Source organism: Teleopsis dalmanni, chromosome 1 (genome assembly GCF_002237135.1).
Source record: "Teleopsis dalmanni isolate 2A chromosome 1, ASM223713v2, whole genome shotgun sequence".
Lineage (NCBI taxonomy): Eukaryota > Metazoa > Arthropoda > Insecta > Diptera > Diopsidae > Teleopsis > Teleopsis dalmanni.
Genome location: NC_051846.1, coordinates 194,808,513 through 194,819,721, shown reverse-complemented (window position 1 = coordinate 194,819,721; position 11,209 = coordinate 194,808,513). Strand labels below are relative to the sequence as shown.

Genomic DNA, 11,209 nt, shown 5'->3' with positions numbered 1-11,209 from the left:
AAATTTTTCCACATAGTTTACTAATATGGTTTCCAAATAAATATATTGAAAAAGACTATAATGTATATATACCATGAATATATATGTTAGAACACTGATACTTATTAAAATATAAAAAACATGCATTACAGTTTATAGAACATTGTTTATTTATTAGACCTTTTTCTAATGATCATACGACACAAAAGTAAATTATATTTAAATTATAAAAAAAAATAACTATTTATAAAGTAAAGTAATTAAATTATGAAACTGCACAAAAAGTTGAAATTCCAATGGAAGTGAGCAACACCTGGTAGCTTCGGCATGTAGCCCTGAGACATTTAGTCTAAATAGTAACAAATTATAAATTGATTAAAAATATAGGATAAAATTAGAATATAGACAAATTTTAGCAAATTTAAATAAGTAAATGATACAACATTTAATTGTACATTATTTATAATTCCACAAAAATTGTAGTTTTTAATAAAAGTAACTTCTATGCAAATTAACTAAATTATTTTGTATAATTTTATGTGTTTAGTCTATCTTAAAGTAATTAATGCAATTCGTTTTAAAGCATGTTTTGCTTTTACCTAAATATTAGTTTATTTGTAAATAAACTTATACATATTTTGCATATATGTACATATATACATACATATGCATTAACATTATTAGACGTTAGTCGTTAATATTTCTAAATAAATATTACTTTACATATATGCACATATTTATAAATAGATAACTATTATTAAAGTTAATTTTACTTAAAATCTACTATGGTTTATAAATTATAATTTGAGATATCTCGTATAATGAATAAATTGCCTAACTTATCTCCTTCAATAGTTTCGTTTTGTACATCAGTTACCCAAACAACATTCCCATCTTCGCTGATAGCATTATCGGTTGAACTATTTGGAATCAAAATTGCTCCCATACTACTATCTATATCACTATCAGTTTCCTCTAAAATATATTCAATATTTTCATCCAGTTCTTCTTCTACGATTTCATACTGGCTATTTTGGTTTTCCATATTATTGGTGGCAAAACTTATTTGAGGTAAGTTTTCATTTTCATATTCAACTTTGCTTTTCATAATATTAATTGGGATTGGCTGCAGTTCGTTATTTGGTTCGTCATAAATTTCTAATTCATTTTTTTCATCATCACTAGCAACCATGATGAAAAATTCTTCCTTAGGTTTCATTTTAACTTGTTTTACTGCTTTTAGTTTCTTCGAGCTATGGTCACTATGCTCCTCTCTGATATGCGCTCTTAATAATGATACTCTTGTGAATTGCCTGTTACATTTTGAACACTTATGTATTCGATTTGTGAAATGTGTTTGGCGATGGCAACGTAAATTTGATTTTTTTATGAATTTTGCATCACACAAGTCACAAGCATGAGGTAAAATTCCTTCGTGTTTATAGCGATGTTCCTGTAGATGCGGCTTTTGTCGAAACCGTGAGAAGCATATATCACATTGATAAGGTTTCTCACCGGTATGTATACGTAGATGAGTTGTCAGCGCAGCATTCGTACGGAACGTCTTACTACAAAGTGTACAAGGATGTGGACGTTCCATAGTATGAGTCAGTAAATGATTTTTATGAGTAAAATGGTGTTTCGAGATTTTCCCACAAATAGTACAATGATAAACTTTTTTATCACCAATTAGCACTTTTTTTGACGGGCAATCTGAAATATTAGTCGTACTATTAATACTAATATTCTTTATATTTCTATCTATATGATCATCATTACTTGTTATGTTGCTTGTCTGTTTTGAATTGGAATGTCTTTTCATATGAGATTTCAAATACCGTTCCGATTTAAAACTATAAATTCATAAAGCAAATATTAATAAATGATATAATACGTAAAAGAAACTAGAAGAAATACCTTGAGGTACATTGCGTACATGGAAAGTTTCGATCCGTCTTATGGATGAGCATATGAGTTTTTAAAATATCAGGACGACAAAATTTCTCTGAACATACTGTGCAACAGTATCTGCGTATATTTTCATGTGCAGAGCGTATATGACGCGTTAAATTGTAGGCAATATTATAAAGGCGGCCACATTCAGGACAAGGATATGATTCTCTTTTTTTGTGAATTTCCTTATGTTTTGTGAGGGATGCTTCTTTTAAGAAAAATTTGCCGCACTCTTCACAAGCATATCCATCATTACCGTGTTCCTTGATGTGACTAAGATATTCAGCAAATGATTCGCAGAACTGGTCGCAAGTTTTACACATAAACACTTTTTCAGTCTACCAAAGAAAATTTAGAAAAATTAAATTAAGATTAAAAACTTTAAAAGGGGGTTTTCAAAACTAATTAAAAGTTCATATGAAAACCTTTAGCTAAGAAATATTTAAAATGTTTTAGTAGACGTAAACCCAAAAACTCCTGCATAAGCCACTTATACGTTCTCATTATCTCAATCAACTCTAGAAACGTTTATATAAATTTTTCTAATTCTTTACCTTATTATTGGCATTTTCAGTAGATGGTGTTGGTGATGGTGATACAGACTCAAGTATGTCTGCTTCATCCAATTTTTCCACTTTTATTATCTCATCATCACAAGTAAAATATTCTGATTCTTCTTCAATAAAATCAGCAAAAAACCGTTCCTCGTAAATTTCATCGACATTATCTTCCGAGAAGGTCAACACCACAGGTTTAGCTGTTTGTACATTATTTGATGTGTTGCTATTAACTAGATCCTTTTTCACATCTATTGTTGTGGTTTGGACATTATTTTCTTCAACAGATTTTTCTAATTGCAATTTTAAGCGTATTTGTGTCATCTCCCCCTGCTTACGCAGTCGATAAGATATTTCAACGTTTTGTTCACATTTTTCGCAAATATGTTTTGGTAATTGATCGTTTTTCAGTATCTATAAAATAAGTTTTTAAACTCTATAATTTTAATAAATATATAAATTATATTAAATAATTGAGATATTTACAATTATACTTGTGCACACCCTTAGCTTCTCCAGAAAAAACTCTCCCATATCTTCAATATATTTAAGATTTTCACAGCCACCGCAAACGCGGCATACTTGGCTAAGTGCAAAATCTACTTGCGACATTCTGTTATCATCAATATTTTGCTAATATTTTTTCACATTTATAACAAAATCACAATCAATGAAAAAATTGCAAAATTACAAATACTAAGTGTTGATGTACTCAGCTGGCTGTCAAAATATCTGACATGGGCTATGTTTCATGTTTTGACATATTCACTTTACATTGATTAGAGTTTACCACTCTAAATAACATTTATAAATATTATTTTGAACTGTCACTAAACGGTCGTTGTGCTGTGCATATTGGTTATTTTCGTTTAAGACCATATTATGTCTGTTCCGAAAGCTACTCGTAGTAAAACACAAGGAAAGTATAAACTGAGAGCGTAACACAAATAAAGTGCCAAATTACGCTCTTTACACAGATTTCAATGAAACAGCTTTGTATAAAATCTGGTAAAATCACTAGTGCCGTGCAAATAAACCACACAAAAATTTAAATTCAAACCAAAATAGCTGATTCACACATCACAAAAATTTTACTTGAAATAAAATGTACGAGTAAAGTCTGTGCAACATTTTAAAATTTAGACAGGGATGTTACGCTCTCTCAGTTGCTCTCAGTTACTTGAAAATTTGCTGGTGAAACGCATTTGTGTATACACAGTGTTACTCAAAGTTACTATGAGTAACTTCGATGAGTTAAACATAAGTTATATCAATATTAAGACTTAAGTTACTACTATTAAATCGGCTCTTTTATGTTGTATTTATTAAATTGTTATTAAAATAAATTACAGATGAGCTAACAGAAGTTCACTTAGTTCGCAACGTTTACTAATTTAGAATAAATTTTAAACCCGTAAAAATTGTTAATGCGATTTTAATAAAAATAGAACAAAAAAAAGAACAATGTTTAAGAAGACTTTTTAAGGTGCCATGGTACATTAGGACGAATGACATCCCCTCAGGGACCTCAAGATTGATCCAATCAAAAAATACATAAAAGTTGAAACCCTTAAACTGTTTACGAAAACTAACAGGCTTACCAACACTGCATTATCGAATCTCAGAATGGTTACAACAGGCTCCTTGAAAAGGTATGCAGATCTGAGGTCAGTTATTGCTTAGTCTGATAAAGTAATAAACAAGAACCCAGTCAAGGCGTGGAGAGGGGTTATGAAGGAACCTCGCAGTTAGTAGAGAGTAAAAGTGCTCAAGTGCACTGACTTAACTAGCCTAAACATAATAATAAAATAAAATACCTAAATACAGCGAAAGGTTCATCCTAAAAAGTATTTACAAAGATATTTTTGTAAATGATTTGCTTGTGTTAGAATGAAACTCTATGTTGAAAACAAATAAATTTATACGATATAAATTTATTCGGTAAAATTTTCTTGTAAATTTATCAAGTTTGTGTAAAATATTTTTCATACAAAATTTGACACTTCATTTACCAATCAAATAAATTTATACGTTTATAAGGCATTTATCAGTTTAGATGAGTACCTCTAATGTTTTTATTTTATAAATATATTTTATTTAAATAAAGAATAAAATTTATATGAAATATATAAACAATATAAAATATTTAACGAAAGAAAAAAAACCATTTTTAATTTAGTGATTAGTGATATTTCAAAATTTTAATCTGTTCTCTGCTTCATCATATTATATTCTTCGCTACTTTATTTTCATCTCTCATCTTCTGATATTCAATGGTGCTCTGATTACGTACATTTGCCAGCTGCTGACTATATTCCCTGATTTGACTAAATCCTTCATGCGTTTGTGTAATATGTTTGCCCAACAACTGCTGGCTTTCGAAATATATACTGCAATATTTACATTCATACAGAGATTCAACAGAATGAATAGTTAAATGTCGCATCAGATTTTCTCTGAAAATATTGGTGTTTTTTAAATTAATAATATAAATATTATCTCACCAAAATAAAAAGTTATATTAACTTACTTAATAGCAAAGCATTTGAAGCACATACAACACTGATACTTCTTGGCACGAAAAGGTTGAGTAGCTGATGTGGCCGAAACATTTATAACATGCGTCCCATCATTATCAAGCATTTCATTTTCTGCACTATCATTCAACAGCATTTCTTCATCCAACAGTTCTAAGAATGTTTCATCGCTACCAGTCGAACCGGTAGCCTGACATTGAGAATCCTTGATTTTATGATTGTTTACATGTTTTTTCATGTGCAGTTGTAGGTTTTCTTTGGTGTACATGTCTTCTTTACAAATCGAGCACATATGTGTCTCAATTTCTCCATCATCCATAACAATCGTATGATGCCTCAGAATGTGTACCTAAAAAAATTATAGTCGATCAAATAAGGTTGCACGTGTCACATTAATTACTTACTTTTAATCCATCTTTTTGTCTGAAAGATGTACCACAATGTACACATGCAAAAGGTTTATCTCCACTATGTCTACGTTTGTGAAATACTAAACTTTTACTCTGTGTAAATCCTCTATTGCATACTTCACAAACATAGGGCTTTTCACCAGTATGCGTGTACATGTGATGCTTAAGTGAACCATTTTGTGTAAATCCTTTACCACATATGTTGCACGCATAAGGCTTCTTACCGTCATGTGTGGCCATATGTCGGTTTAGATTTGTTTTAGTCGTATAATCCGTGTTACATTGCTCACAATAGTATCGTATCTTATTAGAGCTTTCATTAGAATTTCTTCCACTTAGTTGATCTGTGCGTATACGTGTTCTACGTAACTTGAAATTATTACTATTTTTTTGTGGAGTCGTATTTATATTCGTACGTAACTTTACCGGATGTGGTTCTCTACCCAATTCTGTACCCATCACAGATGTAGAATTGTTTACTTTTGAAGGACGCAATTCAATGCTAGAACTATTTAAATATTCCACATCCAAAATCATATCATTCATATCTTCCATATCCATATAATCATCTTTATTTTCACTATCATCCAATATTTCTTCATATTCTTTTAAATACCCATCACCATCCACCGGTATAGCCTCTGCATCGGTTTCTATATTTTCATTCTCTGAAGTATCATCAAGCAATTCTAAAACGCGTTCAGTATCATCAATATTAAACTTATCGGTACGGTGGACTTTTGAAATTCTTAGATGAGTAGTGTCATCAATTCCAATTTCTTTTACATTTGAATTATCAACTTCAAAATGTTCGTTTAATCCAGCATTTTGTATTTGATATTCTATTTCATCATCATCAACTTCATATTCCCGTTTTAACGTTTGTTCTGTTGAAACTGTTTTAGGTTCTTCTTTAATAGTAATTAAAACGGATTTACTCTTATCAATATTTGTTCCTAAATTTAAGCTCTTCGAAATTGAGGTTGATGGAGTAACTGCTGAGATTTCATCAGGGTCTATAAAAAATTTGTCTTAATTATATAATAACATAAAAATTTATTAAAAAAGTATTTTTAAGGTATTCTCTATAATGTACTTTAGAATATTCTTAATATAAAAAATATATTAATAATTGTATATAATATATATTTTATTTTCATTGGAACCAATATATACATTGGATAACATAACAGATCCAGATTAATATTCAAGTACTATATTTATAGGTTCGGTTGGGTCTAAAAAGATCTAGACCACCTATGGATCCGTTGCATTAGCCTAGATCTTTTATTTTAAGATGTTGCAGCTTAAACCAGACAGGAAAACATAATTTCCCATTTTCTTTATACAAACTCTGCTCTTTGGAGATAGAGAGCAGCTTCTTCTGGTAAGACAAACTGCTCTTTAACAACTAATAATGAAGTTTAGGAATATTAAAATTTCTGAAGCTGTACAGACTGAATCTAATGATGCTGTGGAAGCAAACAACGTGGCAACAAAACGGTGCGAAATCGCTAATTGGGCTTTAAAAAAGTCGCCACTGAAATCAGCCAACCAATATAATAAATTTATATAGAAATATTAATTGTGAAGTATAATAAAACATTGTTGTTACCTTACCTTCATCTTCACGCTCATTTAGTATTGCAACACAATCTTCTATATCATCATCTGATACCATTATCAAAGCTGAATCATCTAAAGCTTCTGCTATTTTAGGATTTAACCTGGTTACTTCTTCAAATTCATTCGAAACCTTTTTTAAAAACTGTTTGAGTGCTTTTTGTGATCCATAGGCCAACTGTGTAAAATCGAAAGCAATATTCAAACGATTTATGCATTTCACACATATTTTCGTTGGCAGATTATCATTATCAATTATCTGTTGAAGTATACAATTGATTATATATAGAAAATAAACTAGATATAGATTAAAATTATATTTTATAATTTTTATATATATAAAAAGACGTTTTCATCTCATAGACTGTGGTACACCCAGTTAATAATGAAAATATCTTCATCAAAAGCTCTTATCTTAGTAATAATGAATATATAACTTTGTAATTCATTTATAAATAAGATATAATAGAAGTTTCTTTTACACTTTAAAGCGGATAGCCGCCGATAGAACACAAATATAACAATAAAGTGAAATAGTGGCCCTCACACTTTTTTGTCGAATGATACGTGTGTCTTTGTGCTCGACTGCTCCTGGAAACAGAAAAAAGGACGACAAAATCTTTCACAACATAAACTATATCTACAAATTTAAACCCAATTAATTTGTTGTTATATTTCACAAAAAGAGTTATTGTCTTACTATTTTTGGTGACAATATCGCTTCCCACTACCCACATCCGTCTCCTATCAAAAGTACTTAATTATACCTTCCTTCAGAATTATAACACCTTCCTTCATATTTCCCTACTACTCAATCTCTTATGCCATCAAAAAAGGAATAATGTTTCCTTTTCTTGGAAACATTATTCTCCATTATTTATACCTTATTATACTTCAAAACGTCATTATCATTTTTAAGTCCCCACTACACAATCTCTTAACCCGTCAGAGTGGTTACATTCTACTTCTCATTCGTCACCAATTATTCTCAATCCTCATCACTCCCCACCATTACCACACTATTAACTAAACAGGCCATTTGTGCTTTCTCTAGTTAGTTTTTCCAGAATTGGCAGAGCTTTATCTCTATCGATAATTCAGACGTACCACTCACACATGTTATATGTATATATACATATATGTTAGATAAATATGTCGTAGCTTTCTGAATGAGATTCACGCTTGTTAGTGTAACCAGAACTAGCAGTACATTACCATAAGCCACAACTCAATATTTCCTCTCATGATCTCAGCCACTCTTCTTCTGATTTCCAACCAATTATTCTCATATCTCAACACCCTTCGCGATTGGTACACTAGTATTTAAATAGCATGAGTAGGTTTTCTGCTGGTTAGTTTTTCCAGAACTAGTAGACCCACATATAGAGCCACATGTATAGATACTTTACATTAAATGGATGTCATAGCATTAGACTTTTTTCTGCTTGTCGAGTTTTCGAGAATTGGCAAGCTCTAACAAAGAATCACAGCAACACTACCATAACACTAGTACCCATTTTATGCACATATATATAACATAGACTCCTTTGGCGGCACGTTTAATAGAAGACGGGCTGTTAGGCCCAAAGAAGTGGGCCTATACCAAACCATTTTATGTATACCAAATTATAAAAATTATAATACAGAAATTAATTACTTTCTTATTATATTAAAATTTACTTTCCTTATTAGTAACATTTAATAAATGAAATAATAGAAGCAACAATCGCAGTCCATTTAATTCAAAACCAAAATAACGAATACAAAATCATTTTGACTAATTTTTAAAATGAAAAAAGTTTAAAACTTTATAAATAATATCAATCTTTATCTATCAATCTCTCCAGTATAAATCTGCATTTAGATATCCAAATCCACATCCATCATTCTTGCTTCTTATCCGGCACTGTTTGTGCAATCCAACTCAAATATGGTACGTTGCCTTTCTCAATAGGCAATGTTATAACCTCAGCCACACTGTATGAATGATTCTCACGCACCCATTTTATAAGCTCATCCAAGCGGCTAGTACGTGTCTTAATCATCATTAAATATTCACTATCTTCATTGACTTTTCCTTCCCACATATAAACCGACTGTATATTGGGTATAATATTGACGCAGGCTGCCAATTGTTTTTCTACTAAGCCTCGCGCTAATTTCTTTGCTGTATTTTCATCTGGCGTAGTGACAAACGCTACAGAACTGGTACCGGAGGTATAAGTTTCAGCTGCAGGTGACGAAGTCATCTCTTTTGGACAATTTGATGCAAAATTATGTTTACTTGTGCAAGAATTTATTGTTTCACCGGCAACCACCAAAGAAGACTTTGTTCCAATGGTAATAAATGGACGCGCAAGCAGTAAATACGAGGATACACAATATAGATGTTTTATAATGTGCATTGAGTTGTTTACTATGATTATTGTTTACTCTAATTAGTTGATATTTTTCTTTTTTGCTTTTAATAACTCTTCTCAAAATAGTTTAGCAAAAAAATGTATGTTTGACAGAATGTGGAGACTTGTGTTTCTTATTATGAAACGAGTAATCATTTTATACGTAACTTATTCAAAGCATAATCAACTACTATTTTATACATAAAAAACTATTACATAGTATATAATATCCAATTATCATTATTAAAACTTCAATTCAGAATCTTTTTACCTATATTAAATCTTAAAATATGTATATAAGATCCATTTTTAAAATTTATTTTATATGATTTTTCAACTAAACTAAATTTGAAAAAATAAACACTTGAATTATATTACGTTTACATTGTGAGTTTAAGTAAACGAGATTAAATTAATCTGCATTTTTATAAAAATTTGGTACAAAAAAAAAGGAAATATAAATTTAATAAATAGTTTTATAACAATAATTTAACAAATTTTAGTTGTAATTATGTACAGAACTATTATTAAACAAATGTATTAAAAATTTACTCATTCGGCATTTTTAAGTTTTCAACGTTTAAATAGATTTTGACACTTCTTTTCCAATTCCTCTAAGATCGTAAAAAAATTCACAATATTAAGCCATTTGCAGAATTGCACAGAAAAATAATCACCATTTCTCCGGAGATAAAAGACTAATATCGACCAAAAGGAGATTAACTTTTGTCTGGGAAATCTGACATTAAACGACGAGTTTAGTACTTTAATCTCGATTTAATCTACTTTAATGTACTTTTAATCTCACAATAGAAACGCCTCATTACTTAAATGACACATCACTAAGAGCATAAATTACTAAATTTGCAGAAACCAAAATAAATTGTGCTGACACTATTTTTATCACTTTATTTTACTTTTTACGATCCATTTATTTATGTCAGATTAAACTCGCACACATACACACACATTCTATATATATATATATATAACAACAATTAATGTTACATTTTAATAACCACTAAAAGTAACCAAAAAACTACACATCTCTAAAACTCTCCGTTGTGGTAAAAGATTTATCAAATCTCTACACACTTTCTATTACATTGATATTTTTCTTCTAGTATAATAGATTAATATTTATTACAAAAATTTACCGCCAGACGTGTTGTTAGATAAAACTTCTTTCGTAAATCTATATGCAATAACAAATCCTTGCCTGCAGCTGAATTCAGACACACGCGACAAACATTTATATTTAATTCGAAATCCATTTTTCAAGAAAATGCATTAAGTGCTCACGAATATTCAGTGTTCCGACTTATACTGAAATGTCAAATTAGTTGTAATGTGTTTGCAAGATGCTGTCAGATATTAAGGAACAACAGTTCCCACATTTTATGGAAGATAATTTTTAAAAAATAAATTTCAAATTTATTTAACAGTTAAATAAATAATATTGTGTTAAAACTTGCTTAAGTCAGTTTTAAAGTGAGTAATGCATAATTAATAGCAATTACTTCCCCACGTACATCATTTTATTTAAAATATAATCATTTTTAAAAAAGTAGATTGTTTACATAAACTGAAACTTAAGATTTCGACGTGTGGAAAAACTTAGGTTAGGAGTTTATAAACAAAAAAATATTTTCTTTTAGCGCTTAACTTTATCAGAAGATAAAAGCGGAGATACTTTTATATATAAATTTTTTTTTGTTTTTATATGTAAATCGTTTTATGTTTTTAATTAT

The 11,209-nt window shown here is 29.7% G+C and overlaps 3 protein-coding genes across 4 annotated transcripts; all 3 read right to left on the bottom strand.

Moving 5' to 3' along the window:
• Window positions 1-766: 766 nt before the first annotated feature.
• On the bottom strand, window positions 767-3,198 carry LOC119671043 (zinc finger protein 836-like). Its single transcript, XM_038081535.1, has 5 exons — window positions 2,976-3,198; window positions 2,487-2,903; window positions 1,897-2,270; window positions 1,759-1,832; window positions 767-1,692 (listed from the first exon to the last, which is right to left on the bottom strand). Exons 1-5 carry the CDS (start codon window positions 3,099-3,101, stop codon window positions 770-772), a joined length of 1,914 nt encoding a protein of 637 aa, XP_037937463.1. The 5' UTR covers window positions 3,102-3,198; the 3' UTR covers window positions 767-769.
• Window positions 3,199-4,660: 1,462 nt separating this feature from the next.
• LOC119671041 (zinc finger protein 350-like) lies at window positions 4,661-10,906 on the bottom strand. Of its 2 annotated transcripts, none has more exons than XM_038081532.1 (5): window positions 10,616-10,906; window positions 7,057-7,318; window positions 5,431-6,452; window positions 5,020-5,375; window positions 4,661-4,945 (listed from the first exon to the last, which is right to left on the bottom strand). In XM_038081532.1, exons 1-5 carry the CDS (start codon window positions 10,730-10,732, stop codon window positions 4,711-4,713), a joined length of 1,992 nt encoding a protein of 663 aa, XP_037937460.1. In that variant the 5' UTR covers window positions 10,733-10,906; the 3' UTR covers window positions 4,661-4,710. The 2 variants fall into 2 exon arrangements, with proteins under 2 accessions (XP_037937460.1, XP_037937461.1); XM_038081533.1 differs by lacking the exon at window positions 10,616-10,906 and adding an exon at window positions 8,275-8,678.
• LOC119671042 (protein CutA homolog) lies at window positions 8,780-9,581 on the bottom strand. The gene has a single exon (XM_038081534.1). It carries the CDS (start codon window positions 9,462-9,464, stop codon window positions 8,943-8,945), a length of 522 nt encoding a protein of 173 aa, XP_037937462.1. The 5' UTR covers window positions 9,465-9,581; the 3' UTR covers window positions 8,780-8,942.
• Window positions 10,907-11,209: the final 303 nt, after the last annotated feature.